The 27,198-nt window shown below is 39.0% G+C and overlaps 1 protein-coding gene across 1 annotated transcript; it reads left to right on the top strand.

Annotated features, from left to right (window-relative positions):
• The first annotated feature begins 722 nt into the window (after window positions 1-722).
• On the top strand, window positions 723-23,098 carry map3k14 (mitogen-activated protein kinase kinase kinase 14). The gene is made up of 16 exons (XM_033035090.1): window positions 723-823; window positions 3,211-3,465; window positions 4,568-4,637; window positions 5,455-5,665; window positions 6,802-7,425; window positions 8,353-8,490; window positions 9,352-9,481; window positions 10,634-10,765; window positions 11,163-11,264; window positions 11,805-11,965; window positions 12,519-12,678; window positions 13,829-14,305; window positions 15,592-15,698; window positions 16,809-16,959; window positions 17,590-17,690; window positions 19,742-23,098. Exons 2-16 carry the CDS (start codon window positions 3,249-3,251, stop codon window positions 19,904-19,906), a joined length of 2,946 nt encoding a protein of 981 aa, XP_032890981.1. The 5' UTR covers window positions 723-823; window positions 3,211-3,248; the 3' UTR covers window positions 19,907-23,098.
• The last annotated feature ends 4,100 nt before the right edge of the window (window positions 23,099-27,198 follow it).

Below are 27,198 nucleotides of genomic sequence, written 5' to 3'. Positions count from 1 at the left end.
CATTGAGGTTTTTGGTCATATTCCTTCCACACTTAAGTGTAGGAAAGAACTGCAGATGCTGTTTTAAATCGAAGGTAGACACAAAAACACTCGAAGGGCCGAATGGCTTACTCCTGCGTCTATTGTCTAATGTCTAAAATGCTGGTGTAACTCAGCAGGTTAGGCTGGATCTCTGGAGAGAAGGAATGGGCAACCTTCTTCAGACTGATGTCAGGGGAGGGGGCAGGACAAAGATAGAACGTAGTTGGAGACAGTAAGAGAACTGGCAAGGGGGAGGGGATGGAGAGAAAGCAAGGGCTATCTGAGGTTTTTCAGGAGAAGGGGTGGGATAAAGATAGAATGTAGTCTGAGACTGACCACACTTATGGTCATCTAAAAACTAAGTTACAAAATCCAAACTAAAAACATACTAGCGGCTGTCATTTGTGTCACTCTGAACCAAACGTATGCAGGGGGTACACAAAATTGCTGGAGGAACTCAGCGGGTGCAGCAGCATCTATGGAGCGAAGGAAATAGGCGACGTTTCGGGCCGAAACCCTTCTTCAGACATGCAGGGGGCATGTTCAAACCAAGCAGGCCTGTGTTCAGTTAAAGCTTCCTGGAATAATGTGTTTCTGTTCCTGTAAATTAGGAGAAACTGCAGCCAATAGCTGACAAAGGTTTGGGGGATGAGGTCATTCAGTTTCCATGTTATTTGATCCAGTAGAAAGAGAGAGAGAGATTCAGCTTTGTGGCTGTTCTTTCTTAGAAACTGCAGAAGTCGTTTCTCAGCGTTAGGAGATGAGACTAGTGTAATTGCGTCCTCTCTCTTCCAACCATTAGGTATGTACATTGAAGATATACAATTTTTTGTTGTTGTCTAAAATGAGGGTATATTTTAACATGTGGCTTGTATTATAATCGCAAAACCAGGAAATAGTTCTGAAGGATATCTTTGTCAATTCTTTTTTTTTTCAAGTCATGAGCGTATTGTGTACTTATTCTTTCTTTAAAAAATGAATGGGCGTTGCTTGAAAATAATTCTGTTGTCTTAGAGTTTCAATGTGCTTGAACTCCCCCACCAACTTCACAGTGTAATCAGACAGTGCGTGTAGTCTGACAATACTGCCTCCGATGGGATTGTGAAGTTTTCTCCCTGTTTTGAGGATTTTTATTGAAGTGTGATGTTGGTTAGCAAGGAGCTTGCAGCAGACTGGCAGACCCTTACAAACATGTACGTCTGCTTTACTTAAATGACACGTGTCATTTTAGCAGACACTTAATTTATATATAGATGTGCACACAATTACAGAATTGCTGCTGTTGCACTGCCTGCCATCAATTTTACATATTTTAAATCAATGTTCGTCTCTGCGAAAATTGCACCATAGTGTGTTTGCTGCATTGACATTCTGAACTGGTGGTCAGTATGCCAATGTGACCACTGTCAGAGCTTAGTGTTCCAACACTTTTGGCTATCCGAATGTTTTCTAGTTTGCCAAATGAAAGAACGTGAATTGAATCCAGTGAAAACAGTTTTATGTTCAAAGTGTGCAAGCTTCTTGAAAATGTAGAGATTTCTAAGATCTAGTTTTGTACCAAGCCCAGACTTGCATCGAAAGTCTTCTCTTTCGCTCTTAAGTTTATAAATGGAATGAGCATGGAGTGTCAAGAGCCACTCAACACAGTAAAATAATTTGTTATTAACTGGCACTGCATTGTCATGTAGAGAAATTAGAGGTCGCTAAATATGAGGAAAATGAGATCCTGTTACTGCGCTGTATTGGGTGCTATTCTTAGTTTAAGGTAAATTGAAGTTCAGTTTGTATCCGCCTACGCTGCTGCACCCCTTAAGGTGACTGAAGCCAGTACTAGATGCAAAAATATTCCATTCCCAACATGTACGTTGCTTATTTTACCATATTGATTTTCCTCCCTGAGAAGGAATAACAATTTAAAAGTTTGTTTTCTCAGCAGAAGTATTTGATGGGGTGTAAATGGTCTATTAAATTGCAACATTGGTGTGAAACTAGTAATTTTAGTTATGGAAAGCATGGAAAACTCTTATGTACAATTGGAGCATAAATATAGGCATGGACCCTGATGGGCAACACAGCGACACAGCAATTTAGTATTGCTTGCTCTCTTGTGTTTGATTCAGATTTTGGGTGTTACCAATGTGGAGTTTATATGTTCTATCTGTTACCAGGTGTGTTTTCCCCCCAGATGCTCCAGCTTCCTCTGACATGCCAAAAACACGCTAATTGATAAATTAATTGGCCACTCTAAATTGCCCATCGGGTTAGTGGGTGACAGGAAAATGCAGGTGATGGAGCAAATGGATGGCTATTTGAGCGAAAAGCAAGATTAGCATGGATGGTGCTTAATATGTTGGCCCGAAAGACCTGTTTCACTGCATGGTGTCCTATATTTAATGACCTACTCCGTTGTGCCACCTGTTTCAGTTGCTATAAGGACTCTGTTAATTTAGACATTCCAATTTTCTCTGTACCCTCATTTCCTGAAGAAACCCAAGTCTTGGTGAAATATGGCCATTCCACAATTGATGACTGGATTTTACCCTGCACCAAATGACCATTACTTGTGTGAGCTGCTAACAGTGAGTGTCACTGGCTATTTGACAGCTCCATGGAGCTGACTGCAATTGCCAAACTTGACTCGCTTCCACTAAGTAAGTGCTACAAGACACAGAACATAGCAATTGCCGAAATAACTGGTAGCTAAAATATTTTCTTATCTTAAATGTAGAATCTGCCTGAGAATAGCAAACACACCAATGACTGGGATTCTACACAATCTTTCTAACCCATGGTTTGCATCAATTGAGTGAATTGAGATGTTGAGGAAGCTTATGTAAATGCACTAAAAGTTCTTGACCAGAAACATTGGGAGAAAAATGTGCACCTATGAGGAAGTGCAGGGATGCGTAAATGATTGGATATTGTTTTCAAGTGCTCGCACACGTCTGAATGATCAATGAGCTACAATGTTGATCTATTTTGTTTATGCTAAACGTGTCGTAGCTGTGTGATGCACACCACATCTGATATTTATTTTCACTCATTGAAATTGAAATAAACAGCTACTGCAAAATGTGAAATAAATGAATGATTTCTACTCCCATGTGTTTGCAGAGCATAACTGGCCAGTCAACATAGTTTGTTTCTGAGCCAAGGCATATCTTGCTTGAACTATTTTTCCTTTTGCAGGTGCATTTATTGCCTGCGTTCTAGGTGTGATAAAGAAAATGGCAGTCAAATGTTCATCACGACACCCAGCTAAATCAGATATCAGGAACCAGCAAGAACTCCCGATCAGTCAAATGGAGAGCAAATGGCTTGCGATCAGTGAAAATAAACGCAGTATGAAGATGTCTCTCCCAGCAAAAGTTCTAACTGAGGGAACAGCCAAACAGGAAATGGATAACAATGGGCGTAGATTTTCTTACATTGCTCAGGCAACTGGTAAGCAGAAGGATCTGTTCACGTGTGGCATTAAATTATATAGACCACTGATTGACGACCCCCTCAATCATTTTTACAAAATGGCAACTGGTGTGCCTTTGTTCTCAAAATAATTTTTTTTTTGGTGCTAACAGGTTAACAATTGTTCACTATTCAGCACTCATAGAAACAGAAATGGAAACTATGCTGTACCTATCATTAGCATTGTGTCAATAAGAGCAACTGACGAGTGGGTTGTTGGCATTAAAGGACATCGCCCACAACTTCCCCCTTTTGGTAGAGATATTATATGCTGAGGAAGCATTTAGATTCATTCCCATTTTGTGTTTTTTGAATCAGCTGAATGCCTATTTAAAGTAAGTTCTTAAAATATAGTTTTAAATTTTATTTTTTCTGGAGCATCTGAGGTTGAGGAAAGACCTGATAGAACTGTATAACATGAGAAGAAATATAGATGGGGTAGATAGTCAGAAACTTTTTTTTCGTAGGTGAAGATGTCAAATACTAGAGGGCATAGCTTTAAGTTGAGAGAGGCAAAGCTTAGGAGGCAATTTCCATTTTACACAGTTGTGGGTGCCTGGAAAGCACTGCTAGAGGTGGTGGTGGAAACGGATACAATAGTGACATTTAAGAGTCTTTTAGATGGACACATAGAAGTGCAGGGAATAGAGAGATATAGATCATGTTCAGGCAGAAGAGTTTAATTTGGTATCATGTCGGCACAGAGGGCTGAAAAGCCTGTTCCTGTGTTGTACTGTTCGGTATTCTAACAAATGATGGTATCGGAAGGAAACTTTCCCTGGATCATGAAAAAAATGTCTGGGCAACTGAAAACATTAGCCCTGCAGTTGTATGAGTCAGTGAGAATTAAACACCACTAGATCCCTTGACCACAAGGTATTTGATCCATGAGAACTTGATGTCCCGAAGACTGCTTTTGGCTCAGTAGAAACTACTCTTTTTATTCAAAATAAATCAAAATGATGTTGAAACCTGCAGAAATGGTTAATGAGACTTAGTTTGGACAGATTCATTCATCTATCCTTGTAAAGCACTTGTGGGCTGCCTTTTGCAATACTTAATAGACTCTTTATCATTATAGGTATAGGAAATCAGAAGCTCATACCCAGTTGTGAGAAGCCACAATTCATAGCCACACCTAACAGTTACAGGTAAGAAACTTTCAGCAGTTTTGTGCAAACCTCGGAACATGTTTAATGATGATTGACATGAAGGAGGAGGAGGGCTGGTGGAAGTACATATGCAATGAAACGGTAGCTCATAAATCTACAATTGCTGAGGAATTAACCTGATGATAGCGAAAGAGAATTACATGAATAGAAGTTATGAGATCAACCTTGAATTAGATTGCAGAAGACCATCCCAGGCTGATGAAAGTTTCTTGCTGCAGAAGCTTGGAGAGAACATATGAACAGACGTGGTCTTTTCTGCTGCTCAAATCTATTCTGTCATTCATTCAGATCGTGGCTCCCATCCATTCACTCATCCTAGGTGTGCATCTCTTCAAGTGATCGCCTCGTTAAAAACCATCAATCCTTATCCTCTAAGTACTTAGGAGAGAGTTTCTAAGCTGCAGCACCTGTCATGTGAAACTCCGTTTATGATTTCACTCCGTCTTCACAATTCTAGTTTAAACATTTTGCGTCTCAGTCCTGATTCCTCAGACGAGCCTTTTTCTTACTAACATTGGATCATTTTATGTTTAAATACCTTAATTGGAGTATCCATTATATTTGTAATTTCTAGATTTTATAAACTTTTAAGTCAACGGGTTGATGTTTAAAATAAAAAAAAAAAGATTAAATCTGTGTAAGCATATAAGCAACATTCAATCAAGAATGTTGCAGATTTGGGTGTGAAGGACCATCATTATATTATGGAGTAGATTAAATGTGAATTCTATTAGACATCCACAGTAATAGTGATAATTTTGTCTTTAACCAGATAGTTTTCTGTTTTCTTTTCCAGTAATCGTGCAGAACGACTGAACTTGGAAAATGTTCCAAACAATGTGGCAAAAGTGGCTGAAGGGAAGCTTCCTCAGCCACAACAAAGCCCGGAGCTCAACAAATATCCCAGGAAAAAACGTAGGAGGAGAAAATCCAAACATAAGGTCAAAATTTCACAAAAGCAATCAAAGACCCCCGAGCAAGAAAGCTGTCCTCCAATACCAATTCAAGTAGGTAGCAAGTTTCATCTTAAACAGATCAGATTCTGTCATTTTATGCCGACTCCTAATTTCCTGCCATTCTTATTTTTCACTTTGATTACAGATTTCAAAAATTAATTTGGGTCATAATTTATTTAATCAACAATGGAGTGTTTTAGAAACAAATAATGAATTTAATTGTTCAATTCTTATTGGCATATGCCGTAATTTTCAGAACTAATTTTCCTTAATCACTCTATTACAAAGCTTGGCTGATCTTTTTTGAATGTGGGTGGATGACTGAATATAGTAAACAAATTGCAGCCGTCTTCCATGAGTTAACTCGGGGAGGGGAGGGGGGCATGGATCTTTTACGTAATTTGCCTGTGCAAATATTGAGAAATGGAAACTAATAATAACACTGGCAGTGATCAGTTTGATATGTATACTCCTCAAAACATTAGTTTTGTAGCTAGCAGCAAGGGACTAGTGTAGCTGGAACATGTTGGCCGGTGTGGGCAAGTTAGGCCGAAGGGCATGTTTTCACACTGTATCACTCTATGACTCTATTAAGTATTGGCCTTTGGGATTACTGACTCTAGTTGGATATTTTACCAGAGATTCTATCTCACAATCCCCAAGCCTCCAACATATCCTCCTCTGCGCTGCAAATTTGGTTGACCAATGGGTCTATCCTGACTTTGCAGAACAAGAGTGCACTGATTTTATCACCTCATTGGATAATCCTTGAGAGAGATACAGAATTTTTCCCCTGTTCCATCTTTTGCATTAATTCTTGGTCTTTCGTTGATATTGGGCGGAAAAAATCACGTTCAAAATAAACCCATTTGAAGTTAACATTTAATTCCTGAAGAGTGCAAGATAACCCTTGATCTTTAAAAACACATCATTTCATTATCAATGTAGTTAAAAATAAAAATTGCCCCTTCATTGCTTTACCCATTGAAGGGCTGCAGCCATAATCTAACCTTTTTCATGAAACAGACATTTTTATCATGTCTTTCCAAACTTTGCTTTATAGCCAATGAACTATTTGAAAATGTGGTCTCTGTGACAATGTAAACTGTGGTCTGAAGCTTGTCATGCTACTCTATTTTTTCTAATAGATTTGAATGTTAATTAATTTTATTTCTTTTTGCTTGTAGGAAAATGATGCTGAAAACAGCACCTCCGATTTTTGCAGCAGTACCTCGAGCAGCAGCAGCGGTTGTTGTGAGCATGAACAGATTCATATTAGAGATTCTCATGGATTGTGTGAACTGCGTCTGCAGAACCGAATGCGGGATGTCGAAAAAATTGAAAATATGTACTTGGATATCGAGCACGAGCACCTCAGTAACAGAGTTAAGAAGTCTAACGTTCGACCCATTCCCTCCTCAATCATGAAAAATGGCAGTGTCTCGCATAACATGACACAGAATTTTGAGCGGAAATTACATATGGACATTACGCGGATGCCTAAATTGAACCACGTTGACGTGGATGGGGGACAGGAAAAGCAAGAACGTTCCTTCAATAATAATGCAGCCATGCTCTATATCAATGATGTGGGAGGAGACACTGGAATACGTATTCCAGATTCAATAAGTGCAGAAGAGACCTCTCCACCACAGTTTTCTGTCTTCCAGTGCAGTGCAAGCAAGGGGTGTGTCATCTCTGATAACTTGAGGTGCTTGACATTGCCAGCACTACAATGGGAAAAATACGCACAAGGGTGGCAACAAAGTGAAAAGCCTCCAGAAACCAATGAAGGCGTTCTTCAACATGAGGTACATGGTGCACTACTTGCAAAGTGTTGAATTATATAGTTTCTCACTTCAGTATGTATGAATTGTTTAAGAGAGCAGTCAGTGAATTTGCCAACCTCAGCCCCTGTTTGCCTCCTAACAATTGGCTATTGAGTTATAGCTTTGGCATCAGCAGAAAGCTTTGCACGTTTCTGGAGTTCTAAATGATATGGATAAAATAAAAAATAAAGATACATATATTTGCTTGTCCCTATTATGCTCTACACAACTTGTTTTCTACATTTTTATTTTATGTATTTTCTTGCAGACAAATACACTAGACAATTTGCGCAAAGGGATCTTGCATCAAACCATTGACTTGGTATCATTAATTGAGGAATTAAACTTGGCCATGATGATCACCTTTCTCATCTTCAGGAAGGCTCCTTGGGATATTTTATACCCACATAACTATCTCCTCGGAAATCCCTTAATCCACTTTAGACAATGCAGTATTTCCTCAATGCTGCACTAAAATGTCAGACTACTGATGCACTTGCCGCTAGGAGTGGGACTTCGGCACATGCATTTCTGATTCACGCAAAAGCTGACCAACTTGGCCAAGCAGGTAAACTCGTCTCTCTGAGACAAAAGTAAGTTGAAGAAACATGGAAGTGTTGAGCAGCAACTTTGTGATTGCCAGTAAATGTTGCTGGTAATCTAACCAATGAATCATTCAAATGTTGATATTTGTCGACAAATTCATCGCCAGTTAGTAATCAATTAAGTAGAAGCAGCTGCCTTCAGTATCCCACCTCTGATATTCAGTTTCATGGTCTCCAATCGAACCAAATCTCAGTAGGTGAAATATTTGGTGTGTTTAACAATACAAACCGAGGATGAATTTATTTCTGACAATTGTTTTGTAAATTGGACATTACTGAATTAGACTATTCTTTCTCCATCTAGAAACTGAAACCTGTAGATAATCATTATCAAGAAAACTTGCAGTGGTCAATCCGCACCAAACCGTTGGGAGTTGGAACCTTTGGAGAGGTGTATGTGGCAAAAGATCACTCCACTGATTTCACCTGTGCTGCTAAAAGGGTAGGTTTGTCCAACTGGAAGTATATTCAGCAAAGTATGTTGGTGGCAACTGACCCATTGAGACAAGTTATCTGTGCTCGTCTCCTTGACTGAAATTTCACATGGAGTTATAACTATTCTCCAGCTTTGATTATAGTTCAGTTGTTTGGAAATTGAACTTGCCTTTTCTTTGATACATTTAATGTATGTTTAACATGTTTAACACAGAGCTGAATCCCCTGCAAATATTGAAATGGTCACCTAAACCCATGCTATAAAGTGAGCTGAGCATTTACCTGTGGGACGATGCTCGATTTTATGCTACTTTAGACTGCTTGTTTAAATCGTAAAACCTGTAATGAAACTCTTAACAATATTCAATGTCGTCATTAATGGCCCAAATAATAATGAGTTTATAAAAACAGAGAGCATTGTAAAATGAGGAAGATCCTGCACACAATCATTGATATCAGAATAAATATGTTTTAATTCTTGTTTCACTGTTGATCTCACTAAGTTATTATTTTTGTGTTATGATTATGTTATAATTTATAAGATAGTTACTCAACCATAGAGTCCAATATCAGTTGTCGTGGTGTAAAACATGATGCTAAACTTGTTAATTGCATTGTTTCAACATTAAAAAAAGTAAAGCGAGCAACCATGAATATTTGAAGTGCCAATCAAATTTTGCAAAGATCATTTTCTTTGGAGATGGTGTCTTTCAGGGAAAATCAATTTTGCATCATGTTGTTGAAAAAAACAATTGTGTACAATCCAGTTACTATGCATAGTAGTTCATTCTGTGATTTAAGCTTATCGTACACAGGAAGAATTGCGTTTTCAGTCCAGAAACCTATTAAGATGCATCTCCTTTCCTAGATCCATGTGAGCAATTTCCAGCCACAGGAGTTGTTGAATTGGAGCAAGTTGAACTCCCCACGAGTTGTTCCATTATATGGTGGAGTGCGGGAGGGGGAAATGATCACTCTGTTTATGCAACTGATTCAAGGTGAGATGCATATTATTTCATCTTTTGTGAAACATCCGATGTTCAATTTTAGCAAAATCATTGTTGTTTCAAAAAGTCTGTATTGATATTCTAATCTGAATGGTTTAGGGTATGTGTTTTAGGAATGGTGTTGAGTAATAAATTATTAATTGGCATGATTTTGATATTATGACTATCCTTTTTAAAATATATAAAATATATATGTTTACTTGAAAAAACGTAAGCCTAGAAATTATAGTGCAGCCAAATGTAAGTGCTTAACGGTTAAAGCAGCCCATCCCCAATTCTTGTTCTGAACCTCATTAATTCCTGAGGCACAAGGGACAGGAGGTTTTTGGAAAGGTATTACATATTTTCAGTAATGGGTGCAAACTGGTGGGAACATTCCTATAGATTTCATTGGGATGTAAAGTTGGATCAGCAGAAAGGTAAATGGATACAGGGACTTTGCAACCAAGCTCTGGATTGGTGGATGGGTGTGAATATGCCACTTGTCTGATAGGGAATTTGTTTTTTACACTTTGGTAATGCTCCATGGGGTGGTTTCATTAAATAATTAATATAAATGAAAGGTGCAGTTGAAAATGTGTTGAGGTCAGAATAAAGCCATGATTTGCAACCAATTAGGAGATAAATGGTAAACATTTTAATGTGTAGAGCTTCATCCTTGGCTGCTGATATCAAGCATGTGATACCACGGTGTCAGCATTCTGCTTCTGTTTCCGATTAAGATCCATCAAAGTCAAATTACCTTTTCAATAAACTTCTACTTAATTAAAAAGGAAGACATAATTGCAAATCAATAGTCAGAAAGTTCTTGAGGTGCATTAAGTCAAATCAACATCTAATAAAAATAGATATATATGTATTTTTATTTGAGATGTAACATTCATCAGTTCTGGCAAAATGTTGTCAAGAGTGTTCACTTGCCTTTTCCAGTCTAAGACACATTGTATATTGCTTCAACTGTACCTGCTTTAAACTCAATGTTCAAACATTGATTGACTGTTAAAGACCAATACTTGGACACACAATAACCCAAAGTGTTTTGAAGAGTAAAACCTGTTGCAATGGCAATGTTTCATGAATTATTTTAAAGCTTCTATTTTCATTTCCTCGAATGGGAGTACTGAACTTTCTGTCTTAATTTAGGTGGATCAGTGGCACAGCTAATTGGAAATAAAGGACCTCTTCCTGAAGGTGTGGCACTTTATTACACAGGCTATGTGCTTGAAGCCCTGGAACATCTACACTCCCTTGGAATTATACATGGAGATGTTAAAGGTAAGATTGGACAAAACAATAGTTGTTATTAAAATCCCTTTTTTACTTTTGGTTCAGGTTTCAATCAGATGTTTTTTGATTTATTCATTGAAAGATACAGTGTGGAATCTGGCCCTTCCACCCATGAAGTCCACACTGACCATTGATCACCCATTCACACGCTGCATCCACTACCGAAGCACTAGGGGCTATTTAGAATGGCCGTTTAGGTACAAACCCACATGTCTTTGGGATGTGGGAGGAAACCTGAGCACCCGGAGGATACCCTCGAGATCACAGAGAATATGCAAACTCCATACAAACAATATCCACGGTCAGGGTCATACCAGGTCTATTGCACTGAGAGGCAGCAGCTCTACCCCACATTAAACATTAATCTCGTGTTCTTTTTTTGCAGCTGAAAATGTACTAATATCACACAGTGGTCGAGAGGCCTACCTCTGTGACTTTGGCCATTCAACACAATTAACACCAAAGGAAAAGAACACATCAAATGCAGGTAAGAGTTGGTTATACATGAGTGCTACATTCATTGGTTTGTGCTTGGGATGGACATGAGGAGTGGAGTTTAATTGGAGGAAGATGGGATTGGGATTGTGAGTAAACGCAATAATTATGTTCAAGAGACACAACCCTGATAATAACCAGATGGCTATTTGTTATTTGGCTCCACCAAAGAGTTGGTAGCTAATTGTGAAGGGCCCAAAATGCAGGGATTTGCATATCTTAAGAGAGCAGATAAGAAGGCACAAAATGTGTGCACTGATAAACATAACCTCCATTTCTCTAAATGATTCCTGAGGAAGTCTCTTCCCTTCATTATGCAGTGTCCTAGCTGATACCAATAATTTCCAAGTCAAAATAGGTATTTATATTCATTTTGTTTCAAAATGAGTAAGGCAGCTAATAAATCTTTCTGCACCAAGTGAACACTGCCCTTCAAGGGATGAGTCAGCTTTTATGCACTGTAACTTTTTTCCCTAGAATGTTTTAAATGGAATTGTAAAATAAATGTCTATTTTCTCTCCGCTCCTTCAAGGCAGTCACTGCATGGGTACAGTGACGCATATGGCACCAGAAGTGGTTGAAGGCAATGGCTTTGGTGTCAAGGTGGATAGCTGGAGTGTTGCTTGTATGATGCTGCACATGTTAAATGGCCATCACCCCTGGAGGAATCTATCAACACAACTGCTACTTCAGGTGAGTTTAACTTTAAAAGTCTGCAAAAGCAGTGCTACAGTTTTGCAGTGATGTCAAATGTCATATTGAGTGGGCTTTGTCCCACAGTAATGAGCGCATGTGTTCATGCTGTTATAAAGGCTCAATGTTTTGAAGGTGTTGAAGACTCTAAATCTGGGTGGAGAAATTCTAAGTGGAAGCATGATTTCACATCACAAGCAAGACAAAAGTCTAGATGTTTTCAGTATTGCAGCAGCCCACTGAAAATAATACCTAGGGCTGATTAATGTCCAAAATCCTGCCTATCACGCACAGAAGTGGGATTCATTCCATGCAGCATTGAAAGTGGGGATTCATGCCATGTATATTTTCTATTACATAAGAGTTGTTGAAATCAGTTATTGAGGCACAATTAAACGTAGGAACTCCATTCACCTCTTTCTGGTGAGATACGTTGTTAATGCAGTAAATATGTACTCATTTATAAAAAATTGTGTATTTAATTACTTCAGCAGTCTATGGACATGAATGCGAAGATACATTGCCAATGAATTGCCTTTTGCTTTCTTCGCAGATTGTGAAACTGGACCCTCCAGTGAATGAAATACCACCCACATGCAGCCCCCTCACAGCTAATGTGATCAGGGCTGGTTTAGTGAAAGACCAAAGGGAAAGAGCTACAGCATCTGAATTGCGTGCAGCAGTGAACAGAGCTTTGACATCATTAAGACAACGTAAGTTGAGCCATTGACTCAAAAGCCTCTCCTTTATTTACAACAGAATGGTTTGTCCAATAATGCTGTATTATGGCAAAAGAAACCGCAGAATCGACGACTGAATGCCAAAACCTCAGGTCAATTTCTATCATTAACTGGCAATTCTTTCAGAGATGAGTGAGCTATGTTCTGATCCACAGGTTGAAAATCTTATACCTTTCCTAACTGTAAATGAGGAAAAGATCAAAGCTTTATTCTTCATTGGCTCAGGTCTGCACCTATGATTTGCTTTGTTGCAGACATTAAGTGGGCTGTTACACTAGCATATCTGGGAAACGTACTCCTGAATAAGGGGTGATGTCACCCAACTACAACAGGAAATGTTGATCTGCGGTTAGGAATAAGATATCGGGTTAATTATAGAGACCTTTTATTTTCACCTCATTCCTGAATAAAGACCTTCATCCAATCTGTAATTTAAAAAAATCAGCAGGTATCTCATAAACATAATTCCTTTCCGATGATACAGTTACCAGAATGCCTAAATGTATTTTTAGACATTCTGGATCGGATAACTTTGTATCAACAGTTGATGCAACTTAAAAATGGAAGTCTCAACAATGGGGATCAATGTCCTGGTGGTCTTTGGCCAGTCACATTTGGACAGCACACTTCAGCTAGAATAATTTTGTTGTAATAAAATATACAGTCCACTGTTAATTATGTATGGCTTTATTGGAGTTCATTTCTGTGCTTACCTCATTTCTATACTTCTGTTAAAACATATTTGTTGTATTCTTGAATAAAGAATAGTAATATCAAGGCCTGTCTGGAGACCTAGGCTGGTGGATATTATATTGCTACAGAGTAATGTGGTTGTATGCACAGGCTCTAACCTGCTGCTGCCTGATCCAATTTATTACTTGGTTAAAGCGAAATACACTGCTCAACAAGAGAGGGAAGTCCAAGTGTGACCCAGTTCCAATGTCTCCTGGTCAACCAGTAACCTGGGAAGAGGTCCTCTTCATTATGAGGAATTCAGCAAATGTGACTTGCTATTGTTGGTCTAAAAGAAAGTGTTGCATCCAATTCAAGGCTGGATGGCAGTGATGCGGTTTTTGTTTTGCAACGCTGAATATTTTAAATTTCTCCTTGGTTTCTATTGCAGGAAATAAGGCAACTCCTCAGAGTAATCATGTTCAGAAAGTGAGTTGTGCTGCCAAGTCGGAGGATGGCCACAATAAGAGTGTAGTGACCCCAGTCCATGTACATCACAATGCTGTATCGGACACCAAGAAAGGCTGGCCACCTCTTCGATCAGAAACTGTGTCAACGGCTGTGGACTCGAACATGCACCAACCTTGCCTCCCGAAGAAAGAGCCACTCAATGTGAACACGGTCAGACCTCTAACTGAAAAAAAATCACCACAAACCTACCGAAGAAAACCAAAAAATGGCATCAAATTGGCCTGTAACTTTGACCAGTTGCATTTGCAAGATGATGATATTCATTTCCCAGAAGCGACAAAACCTTTCAGTGATGAGAAGATTTTATCTATTCCTTCACCACTGATGTCGCTGTCTTCATTTCAGAACAATGAAACGGAGAAGAAACTTGTAGAGGAATATGGGAACCTGCAAAAAGGTACTTTATTCGGCTTCTGGCTTTTGAAGTAGTGAACAGGGAATTATTTTGTTATGATTGCAAGCATTTAAATGTTTATGGAATGCTAAATTTACAAATTCATTGAGCTTTTGTGTTGTGTGGTACATTGCTATTATTCACTTTCAGTGATCTTAACATTTCATGTTAATGTCATGAATACAAACCTCATTTTCAGAACAGGATTGCTTGCTTGGTGAGCAGTTCATTAATACTCTACCAGGGCAGTGTAAGAGATGGTCTTGAGTCATAATTTCCCTCAAACTAAACTTCCCTGAAGGAGATGCCAAAATAGTGTAGAAATGTAGTGAAAATTGAACTGTCTCATGTAGAATTGCAAAATAGTGCAGAAAAAGGCATGGGAATTGTCTCGGTCCCCTTCAGGGAGGAATGACTTTTTTGTTTAGCAAAATGAAGAAATAATTGTATGGTATTGTAATACATTTATTAGCCAAGTATATGAAAACATACAAGGAACTTGATTTGCCATACGGTCATGCCAAAAAAGAAAGAAGTTACACAACTACATAAAAGTTAACATAAACATCCACCACATTCCTCACTGTGATGGAAGGCAATAAAATCTAATCTTATTTCCTCCTTATTCTCCCGCGGATGGGGCAGTCGAACCATCTGCAGTCGGGGAGATCAAAGCTCCCGCGTCTGGGCGATCAAAGCTCCTGTGTCGAGGCGATCGAAGCTCCTGCGGCTTGGAGCTCCTGAAGTCGGTCCCTAACCAAGGGAGAGCGAGCTCTAGGATGTTAAATCCGCAGGCTCCCGCGGTTAGAGCTCCGGAAGTCGATCCTCAGCAAGAGGCCACCAGCTCCACGATGTTAGGCCGCAGCGCGGACGGAGATACGATACAGGAAAAGTCGCATATCCGTCGAGGAAAGATATTTTTTAAAAAAAAGTTTCCCCCACCCCCCACATGATACAAAACCAAAGATACACTAAAATATACATTTAACAACAGACTAAAAACAACAAACGAGGAAAAAGGACGAGACAGACTGTTGGCGAGGCTGCCATCGTATAGCGCCACCCTAATACAGCAGAGAATAGAATTGACAGACCCATGAACTCTAACTCACAAACCAGCTATGTTCGGTTTTTGAAATAAATATGATCCAGATTTTTCCATCGTTATGTTGCTGTTGGCGAGTGAACAACAGCTGAGATCAATTGATCCTGAATGTGTTTGAAGCTAGTAGTTGAAACTGATGTCTGCAGCGACATTTAAAATCTAATTCTATTGAATTCTGTTTCAGATTTTTTACTTTATAACCTATCCCAAGTATTCCCTGAACAGTTGGAGGATCACATGCTGGATGTATTAAGCAGCGATGCATATAGCATAATGGATGACTACGACAAGGTATATATAAACCAATAATACATTGCCATACCGAACAGTTAACTGGTTGATCTTGTGACCTGTTACGGGATGGAGAGTTAAGATCAGGGAAAACATTTTATGTGATTGTTAAGGAAAATTCCAGGAGCAGATTAAATAATCAATTACTCAGAATGAAAAATAAATAGTCAAAACACTCAGCAGGTCAGACAGCGTCTATGGTGAGAGAAAGAACCTTAATTAACAAACGGAGACAAAGGAGTTTATATTGAAATGTGGGATGGAAAGTGTGATGACAAGAAGTGTGTGAATAGCGCAAGATTTATTTTAAGAAATCATGGAGGGATAAATGTGATAATGTATGAAAATGGAAGGGTGGAATATCCTTCCTAAAAGCTCCCACCATATGCATAACTGAAATTGCTCATCCTTGGGAAGCAAATCTTCAGTGTGACAGTAGCCATTCCAGGCTACTGTTATTAGGGGGGGGGGAAAGAGAAACTTATAATGGTAGTACAGTGGTGCAACTGAGAGCTGCTGCCCATCAGCACCAGAGATCTGGGTTCGATCCTGACCTCGGGTGCTGACTGTAGGGAGTTTGCATATTGTCCGGGGTGGATGATTGCAACCTTCATGTGGTGCACCCTGTTTCGACAAATGCAATCAACCCGGCGTGCACAATCAAATAAGATCAAATATAACAAGTTGTCCTACACCTTTAGGCTGTGCATGCCATACGCACAAAGAAGAAGCATATTGTCCCTGTGTCTCTATGGGTTTCCTCCTAGGTCCTCTGGTTTCCTCCCACAACCCAAAAGTTAATTGTTATCTGTAAATTATCTCCAGTGTGTAGGGAGTGGATGTGAAACATAGAACTATAGTGAATGGATAATCAATAGTCAATGTAGACTGGGTGGGCCAAAGGATCTATTTCCTTCTTTCAATTAGTTATTCAATCAAATGTTCAAATAGCAGCCTAATACAGCTTCTACTCGTCATTTAGCATGTTGGTGACAAAGAGGAAGTAGTAGTCCAAAACATTTTTTTTTAATGAGTGTCATGATGGTGGTTAAGGTTAAGAAGTTTGTGATACAACTGATATTTCACCTGGAATATACTTTTTTTCAATAGGATTCCCAAAAAGGAATGCCCAGTCTAAGTGGCAACTACAGTTCTGGAATTCACTCAATGTCATGGAACAGTCATACAGATGGACTTAGCACCAGCTTTAGCCTCAGTCAACGACTAGATCATCAGCAAGATATGCCAAGCCTCTTTAATGGTGAGCAAAAACAAATGGGGAGAAATAAGTTTAAGAGCTCCTAATTGAAAAATTGTGCACTCGAGCAAGAGAACCCTACAAGTTTCACCAAGTGCAACATAGTTGACATTGTAGACCATAGACAGGAGATGAGTAATATTATCTGAACACTGAGGGAAGTTCTGTTAAGAAGGGAGGGATCTTCATCATGGCAGTGACATTAGAGTGCTGTGCAGGGCTGTATTTTGGAAAATGATACATAAACAGGTTCTGATCTGGGGTTAGCATCTGGCTTCCGGGCCTTCTGCTGGTAAATAACAGCTGGGTTGTCTAATACCTGTTTTTCTATCCTACTTAACATCGGGGTTCCCAGGTGAACAGTCTATTATGGGCTTCTTAGAGTGATTTTCTTTTTTAAAGTGCTCCTATTCCACTGAGAACTCTGTCTTCTCTTGTTCAGCACCAATCAGAAGCCAAGTAACAGCATCTGCAGGAACCACCAGTGTGAGAATGTTGAACTCTAACCCACTAATGCACAAGCTTATTGATGTGCTAATTCATCTTGTAGCTTTCCGTGGAGATTTAGTTATAACTTGTCCGAACAGCTGAAACCTGGTCCTCAAGACTAAATTCTGCAATTTTCTATTGAAGGAGTTGAGGCCAGAATACACACATTCAGTGGCGAGTGTCTGATTGTCCATGATGTGCGTAGAGCTACAGTTGGCCAGGTGGCCACAGGAATCAGTAATCTGGTAAGTTTATTTGTTCCCAAGGAGCACTCATTCAATTCCCACTATTTACCATTTCCTTTTCACTGTTAATGCAATTATTTATAGTTAAAACATAATAGGTAATATCTCCAGTGATTTGGAATGCTAAACTTTGTTACCGCAGAAATTAAAGCAAGTTAATGGCTTTAATTTGACTGCAATATTGAGTTTAAGGCTGAAATAAGATATTATTCATGTGACTAATTGGCAGTGTGTCAAATGTGTAGTCTTTAGTCAATTGACACCCTTCTCCCATTTCACACCACAATGGAATTCTTTTTTTTAAATAGTAGTTGAAAGAGATATATCCATTAGTTTTATTTGCATAAATGAGGCTCAGAAATACTCCACATCTATTGTATTACACAGAATTGCTGAAATTATTGCAGGCACCACCTTTGTGGTTGCCTTTGTTAGCGTATATAAATGCTCTGCATCATATGTGGCAGGTTGCGGCTCAGCTCCATTTGCCTTGTATTGCTCCAATTGCTTTACATTTGGTTAATAAGTATATATCAATCCTTATGTAAAATTAACAATTGATTTAGCAACTGCTATTTGCAGGAGAGAATGGAAGGTCTGAGGGCTTCAAATTGTGTAATGAGTACTTTATCGTGTTAAAGATTGACTTTATTTATTCTTTTTTGGGGTCTGAATATCACTGACAAGCTTAGCATTAATTACACATCCTTGTAAACGTGTCGATGAACCACCTTCTTGAATTGTCCTGGTAATTGTAGTGAAGGTACTTGGTCCTTGGTGCTGTTAGTATGCAATTCCACGATTAGGATCCAGCGATGATAAAGGGCCAGCAATATATTTCAATGTCAGGATGGTGGGATTGACTGGGACAAGTTGGTGTAGGAAAGATGGAATCTGTAGGAAGTGGTATTTCCATGCCAGTGCTCCCCCTGTCCTTCCGGATGGTTGAGAGCGGGTTTGGGAGATGGTGTCAGGGTAACATGAGCAAGTAACAGCATGGCCTTTAGTAGACTGAACATGTTGCATCACTGGGCTGATGGTGGAACGAATAGATATTTAGGATGATAGAAGAAGCCAAGCAAGTGGGTTGCTTTTTCCTGGATGGTATTAAGCTTCTTGTGTGCTGTTGGTGATGCACTAATCTAAGCTATTGAAGACTTTCATGTGCCGTGTAGGTGGAGGAATGAACTTGGATGTGCTGGATGTGAATCATTTGTTGCAGAATACCCAACTCCAACATGTTCTTGTAGCCAAAGTATTTATGTGGCTGGTACTGTTGAGTTTCTATCAGTGGTGATCCTCAGTATGTAGAAGGTGGAGAATGCGACTATGGTATTGCCACTAAATGTTACGGGTAGGTTTTTCGACTTGTTCTTGTTGGGGGTGGTCAAGCAGCACCAAGCAGAAGGTATTTTCTTCTGCTCTTACCAAGTGTATATTGGCTTTGAGAGTGCACTGAAATGATTTTCTAGAATTATATATGGTTGTTTTACTTGGAACTTAGAAAATAAAGTTTGGATCAAAGTTTTCACAATATAACATAGGACATAGAGAGGAATTATTTCTACTGGTTGGGGAATATGAAAAAAGAGGGCGGATCATAAAAATATCTGTTGGATTAAAATTGGGTGACATTTATACAGGAAAAGCATGGCAAAAGTTTGGAACTCCCGTGAAAATGACATTTGAGATCAAGACTAGACAAATATGCTGGAGAAACTGGTGAGGCAACATCTATGGAGCGAAGACAATAGGCAACGTTTCAGGTCGAGACCCTTCTTCAGACTGGGATGAAGACTGAGATCAAGACAATAGTTGCACTTAAATATAGAGATTAAATATAGAGAGTATATAGAGATTACAGACAAACAATGACCTAATTGAATGGCAACACAAATTCAGTGGGTCAAACAGTCCAGACCTGACCCTCCGTTCCAAAAACCTTTGTTGACAATTCAGTAAAGTCAATTCAACATATATGTATGACATGTTTTAACTCTGCGTGGATTGTAAATAAAAATGTATTTAACTGACTTGTTTCTTATTGGCAGATCCAGGTCGCAAGTTACTCTCTGGTGAAGCAAAATGGATATCCTATTTCTCCTGACTTTGAAATCCCAGATTCTGGAATTGATCTAAAATGCACTCCTGCTTCCAATTCTAGCAGCTCCTGGACATGGAGAATTAAGGATGGAAACCTTAATTTCAAATCTTGAAGCTTATTATTTAAATCTTCAGGATCCTGGGATTATAGATTATTTTTCTCATTTCAATTACTTAAAGCTCAGCTTACTTCAACTAGATCGGGCACCAAAACTACTAGATAGATCAAACAATAAGAACATTTCAATTGAATTATCTGGTTATGTGCTAAGTTTCCAGTTTGATGACCATTACATTGTCTTGTTTGAATTAATAGATGATAAATAGAACTATTAAATGAATCTGCCCTGTTACCTTAATACCTATAATTGTATTTGTCTGGGCTGGTCAATGTCAAAGAGCCGAATGATTTCATGGAGGTGAATGGAACTATATTACCTTAGTAGGGAAAATGACATAGCAGTTATTGTCATGCAAGTCGCCAAATTAAATTAAACAGAGATTGAATTCCCAGAAGACAGACACAAAAATCTGGAGTTACTGAGTGGGTCAGACAGCATCTCTGGAGAAAAGAAATAGGTGATGTTTCGAGTCGAGACCCTTTAATTTCCACGATGAGTCTTCCTCTTATGAGGGGGTTTGATAGACTTTCTATGGAGAAGTTTGCCACTTGTGGCAAGGGAAGAAATGAAGATAGCAGGAGAGGCTGAGAACCAGATGATATAGATTTATGGTACATAGAACAGTATAGCACAGGGACAGGCCCCACAGGGCACAATATATGGGCTGAGCATAATGCTGACAAACTCTTAGCCTGCACATAATCCATATCCTTCCAATTCCTGTATATCCATGTGCCTATCCAAAAACCTCTTAAATGCCAAACATATCTGCCTCTGACAACATCGTTGAAATGAGAACTATTTCATGCAGAAAGTTGTTCTGCCTGAATAAATGGCAAAAGCTGATTCAGTTATAACTTTCAAAGGCAAATGAACAGGATATTTGAAGAGGAAACACAATTTGAAGTACTACTCGAAATATGGGTGGTGGGTCTAATTGAAAAGTTCCTACTGAGAATTGCAAGGGGTACCACGGGGTGAATAGCCTCTTTCCAAGTTTTATAAATGCACGTACATCTCCAGTAATTTCAGCAGAAGATAATAGATGCTTTGTATAAAAATAAGTTGCACCAATTCTCCTCCCAACTCTTTTCTAATGTTGATGTGCCTTAAGCTGGTTCATGGCACAGTTCTGTGGGATCCCTTGATGTTCAAGAGCAAAACCATTGGCCGCCATGCAGAGTTGGCTGTCCTGTTGAAAGTTAATTCAATCCCATGTGGTGTCAGAGTAATACGCTTCATTTTTTTTGTGAGAAGCATGTTTTATTGTTGGCTGAGTTGCAAGCAGGCAACAATGAGGTGCTAACATGGTGGAATTGTCCTGATTTCTGCCGACCCAAAGGTGGAACTATAAATATTTTTAGGAACTTGAAACCAGAGCAGCACATGGATAGGAGAAGTTAAAATATATTTCATTATAAGAGAACAAAGTAATAAGCCATCAGATTTTTGATATTTATAGTCTGAAATGAAACTAATGGAATTCATTTCTCTTCATGGTGATGGATTTCACTGAAATACTCCAAAATGTAGTTTTGGTGGAGTGCAGTGGGAATGGGGTGAGTTGCAAGAGTTTTTCTCCTGCATATTCTCTGTGATTTAATTTGATCTTCCGTTGTTCAATAATCTGCCCATTTTTTACTGAATTTACTGGTTTATTGCTGAATTCTGAAATTACTTTTACCCAAGTGCATTTTGCTATCTATTCGTACTCTTAGTTTTATTTCATAATTAACATGGTAATATAATTTGGATGCTAATTTAAGTAAGGATGTATGAATAACAATATGAAACCTTGCTATGGGTTTCGTGACCTGTTGGTAGGATATTTTTATTCACTGAAGTTTTAACTAATTACAGGAATAATGTGTAATTTGTCTTTACTTTGTCAAAATGTAATTGTTAAACTGCAAGACAATTAGACACTAGGACTTGAACCAAAATGTATTTGCATGCTTTAGCTTGCAAGGCTTGAGAGAGAGGAACTGAACTGATGAACTGAAATTGAAGGGTTGCTCCGTATATTTGTGGTGCAATGTGACAGAAAATGTTCGGGTCTTTCAAATCGGCGATGCTGAATTCTGCTCAATGTCGCTAATGGTTTGGGTAAAGCAGTACTGGCTCATCCAGGACTGGTGGATGTTCATAATTAACACATCCCTTGCAACTATGTATCACTAGGAGTGAAAATCTGTGTTATTGCAATTGAGTTCATGCTCTGGTTTGGTAAATGGGGCATTTATTTAGTAATATAGTTTTTTCACACACGCACGCGCGCGCGCGCACACACATCTCTTTCTCAGGTGCAGAGTACTATCTTGAAGTAACTTTTATTCTGAAGCAGTATCTTTAGTGTGCTAAAGGAAACAAAATATATGACATACCGAGTAATGTTTTGTCAAGTCAAAACTTTACTATGGAGGCTGGAGATAGTGCAGGCAGTTGAGAAAGTGCTGTGGAGTGATACAAATTTGTTGTTAGAATAAGGCAGCAAATTTCCCTATGGGCTTCTTTACAGCCGGACTGATACTTGGCTGGTAGTCACCATAGTTGGCATATGGACATAGAAACATAGAAAATAGGTGCAGGAGGAGGCCATTTGGCCCTTCGAGCCAGCACCGACATTCATTGTGATCATGGCTGATCGTCCCCTATCAATAACCTGTGCCTGCCTTCTCCCCATATCCCTTGACCGCTAGCCCCTAGTTCCTCTTAACTTGGGTGTAATTTCAAATTTTCATCCAAGATCAGTTTTATCCAAGGTTACTAATGATTAGTAAATAAGTAATTTGAGGTCTACACCATCCCATTGATATTCATTAAAATGCTTATGGTAATACTACTTGGAATGTCTTTCCATATTTGTAATTAAATCTGCCAAACATACACTACTGCTGTCACATTTGGAAACCCTGATCCACGTCAATTTTTTAAGAAATGTATCTTAAAATGATTATGTTTCCGACGAATGTATATTTTTTAATAACTATGGCTGTAAAAGCACAATGTACTTTTATCTAGTAAAAATCTGTAAATTTACCATTTCATTTATGAATAAATGAGACCGTGAAATGAATGTATTTTGAACTTTTATGCTGTTCTTTCTTCTGGAAGATTTTTGTGCAATTGTACTGCAATGTAAATTGCATGTTACACAAAAGTAATAAAGTATTTCTTAAGTGATGTGTGCATCTTGCCGTTCATTTCTGTTTCAAGACCCTATTAATGACGTGCTATAACCACTACACAACAACGTGGGTTGCACTCGATTAATTCGGAAACCTTGGAAGATTGGGTAAATGCGTTGCAGGAGGAAACCAAATGGTTTACTAAACCCTTCCTGAGACTTCAAAATGCATCTGAATTACTTAAAAATCTAATGACTCCCCCCCCTGCCCTCTCAAACTAGTTAAAATCCAGACAGTGCCTATTCAATCAATATAATACAGAACTGACCAGTTATTTTCTTTCTTGAGAAATCTTCTGTTTTCTTAAATGTCCTAGGAAAGAAGATAATTGAACAGTATCATGTAACCATTAATTCCAAGCTTAGTTAAACATACAAACAAATTTTAAGTTCTCCAAATGGTCCACTTCATTAGAACATAGAATATTTTAAACTCAAATTTCACTGCAACTTAATTGGTACATGTGACAATTAAATTGAATCTTGAATAGCACAGGAACAGGCCCCTCAGCCCACAATGTCCATGGTGAACATAATGCCAAGTAAAACTAAATTCCTCTGCTGTCTGTGATCCATACCCCTGCAATGTGTGAATATCCGTGTGTGTATCGAAATATTTTTTTTTTAATCCCACCACTGTATCAGCTGCCACCATCACCCTGACAATGCGTTCCAGGCACCCACCAATTTAGTTATTTTTTAAAACTTGCCCTGATATCATCTTCAATTTTTTCCCCTCTTACTTTAAAGTTACGCACCCCAGTCTTTTACATTTCCACCCTGGGGTAAAAAGGCTGACATTCTCCCTTGCCCATTCATTTTCTTTCTGTAATCGGGCAAGCCAGAATTGCACACTATTCCAAATGCAGCTTAAAGAAAGTCCTGTAAATCATTTCCTAACTCTTGCACTCAATACACTGATCTGTGAAGGCAAGCATAGAATATGCTTTCTTTACCACTTGATCCACTGTACTGCCACTTTCAGAATTATGGACTTGTACCCCAAAATCCCTCTGTACATCAAGCTATTATGGATCTCGCCATTAACTGTATACTTTAGACTTACATTTGGCCTCCCAAAGTGCTGCTGTATTGGAATTTGTTTCTGGATTATACGTCCAAGATTCTAGACCAGCTGCTGTGCCCTGTTCCTTCAATACAGAAGATAGTGAATTGTGGCCCCTTGGCTGCATTAAGATTCAGCAACAAGGTATTGAATCGAAATTAGTAAGTGTGAGTAGTCATGGTTACAAAACTGAAAATGAACTATTTTCAGATGTTTGCCATTTAGAACAACACAGCACAAGAGCTGGCCCTTTGGCCCATAATGCCTGTACCCAACATAATGCCAAACCATCTCTTATCTACTTGCACATAATCCATATCCCTCCATTACCTGCTAATCCATATTGCCCTTTAAAAAGTCTATTTAATGCTGCTATTGTATATCGGGGCTCTCACTTAACTTTTTTTCTCTGTTTCCAGCCAGGCAACCTAGGCAGCTTTTTAGGTTGCCAAATGACAGTTTAGGTGGTCATTTAAGACGGCTTGCATGACGCGTGCGATAATGTGCTCAGATGAAGTGCGTAGTTACCAGTTGGAATTATGCTCAATGAAGCATTCACATATTATTTCAGCTTCAAATAAAGTCACAAACTAAACATATTCACCAATCAACGATATGCAGCAAAATTATAATACAGTATATACAGTATCTCACCTCTTTTTACACATTGCAATTAATGCAATTTCTATTATTTCTTTCCACTTCCAAACAAAAATGTGGTTGGATTATTCAGCGTATGATCAATCTCGGTGAGACCAAGCATTGGCTTGGCGATCGCTTTGCACAACACCTCCACTCAGTTTGCAATAACCAACCTGATCTCCTGGTGGCTCAGCTCATCAACTTGCCCTCCCATTCCGAATCCGACATTTCTGTCCTGGGTCTCCTCCATGGCCAGAGTGAGGCCCACTGCAAAATGGAGGAACAGCACCTCATATTTTGCTTGGGTAGTTTACACCCCAGCAGTATGAACATTGGCTTCTCCAATTTCAGGTAATCCTTGCTATCTCCCTGTCATTTCAATAGCTGATCTTTATCCCGCTGCATATCTTGACGGCGTTCTGTGCAGTCCATGACCCGAGCAATCTTGGAGTCATCTGCAAATTTACAAACAGCAAAGATCACTGCAGAACTCCACTGGTGACAGATCCCCAGCCTGTATATTATCGTTATACTGCAGCCCTCTGTCTTCTATCAGTAAACCAGTTCAGAATCCATCTGACTAAGTCACAGTTAATCCCATGCATCTTAATCTTGTGGTTCAGCCTACCATTGTGGAATTTATCAAATGCTTTACTAACATCCAGACAACATGTAGGCAACATCCACTGGCCTACCCTCATCGACAACATTCATCACCTCAAAAAAACTCGAGCAAGTTTGTAAGACTGAATGTGCCATGTACAAACCCATGCTGACCGTTCTTAATTAACCCATTCACTTCCAAATGGGACTAAATCCTATTGCAGTGAGTCCTCTCCAATTGTTTCCCTATCACTAACATGAGGTTCACCAGCCTAAATTCCCTGGATTCCTTCTTCCTTAAATAAAGGAACAATGTGAGCTACCGTCCAATCCATTAGGACTTTGCCTGTGGCTAAAGAAGACAAAAAATATCTCATCAAGGCTCCCATTATCTCCCCCTTGCCTGCCATAGATACTATGCAATGGATAGCCATTAGGTATGTTTTATGGGAGTTTCGATTAGTTTTAACCAGATAGATCTAAACTCTCAAAAGACATGTCTCATGGCTACCCATTGCATTGTAGCTGAAATGGCAGAAAGAAGAACAAAAATCAATCCATATTCTATCCAGTGAGAGAATACCTGATGTTTCCAACTGATACTACAAATGATTTTTTTGGGTCAAGAATGGTTAATTGTCATACGTCCCAAGTAGAACTATGAAATTCTTACTTGCAGCAGCACAACAGAACACAATACACTGTAAGCAATATAACGTCAGAAGTTAACATTATTATATGCTAAGATTAACCTTGTATTAGTAACTTGAACCAAAGTCATCCCTCAATCAAATCTCAAAATGCTGTATCTCTCCTTATGGTGCTTTTTGAACCGGCAGGCAATAAGAGGTTGATGCTGAAAATTTGAACTATAGTTAAAACAAACACTTTCAGTATATGATTAAGAACAATTAGTTCAATGGAAAAAAATGTGGTGGATAAGTTACCTCTGGCTGTAAAGATAAAACTTTGCATGTAATCATCACTTAAAAAGTGGAGCAACATCTGAATCATAGGTGTATGAGGAAACAATTTGCTCGCAGGCATACCCTGAAGGAAGAAAGGTTGGACAGGCTCTGGTGGTATTCTTTGTATTTAACACAATGGTTACAGTCTTTATGTTCCTGCTTATCATCTTCCAGCAGTTGGTTCCACTTTACCCCCCACCTAGACTTTTATTGGAATGTAGACTTACAAGTTTATTACCTGTCATAACCTCATGAAAAGCAGGTGCTGTCCTTATGTTGGAAGTATAGTAGTCAGGCCCGTACGAAGCTTTTCAAAAAGGTGGGTGGCATGACAGGATTACAAAAAACTTAATGTGAAATAATGTGCGCGTTGCGCACATCACGAGCGCGAAGCGTGAAGTCCCTCGATGCCAGGGTGCTCAGGGGATTTAGATGCTCTCTGATGCATTCTGAGCCTTATTTTGGAGCATTTTTGCACCAAATTTATGACCAATATTTCAGAAATTAACAGAAATCTGAGAGGTAGCTTTTTCACACAAAGGGTGCTGGGTGTATGGAACGAGCTGCCAGAGGAGGTAGTTAAGGCTGGGACAATCCTAATGTTTAAGAGACATTTGGACACATACATGGATAGGACAGATTTAGATGGATATATGGGCCAAACGCATGTGAGTGGGACTAGTTTAGATGGGACATGTCGGTCGGTGTGGGCAAGTTGGGCTGAAGGGCCTGTTTCCACACTGCATCATTCTATGACTAAAAAGTGAAGAAGAAAAATGCATGTAGATAAGTAGAGCAGATTTTAAAGAGGAGTGAA

The sequence above is a fragment of the Amblyraja radiata genome, chromosome 16 (assembly GCF_010909765.2).
Source record: "Amblyraja radiata isolate CabotCenter1 chromosome 16, sAmbRad1.1.pri, whole genome shotgun sequence".
In the NCBI taxonomy this organism is placed as follows: Eukaryota; Metazoa; Chordata; class Chondrichthyes; order Rajiformes; family Rajidae; genus Amblyraja; species Amblyraja radiata.
This window is presented reverse-complemented; position numbering and strand designations above follow the sequence as displayed.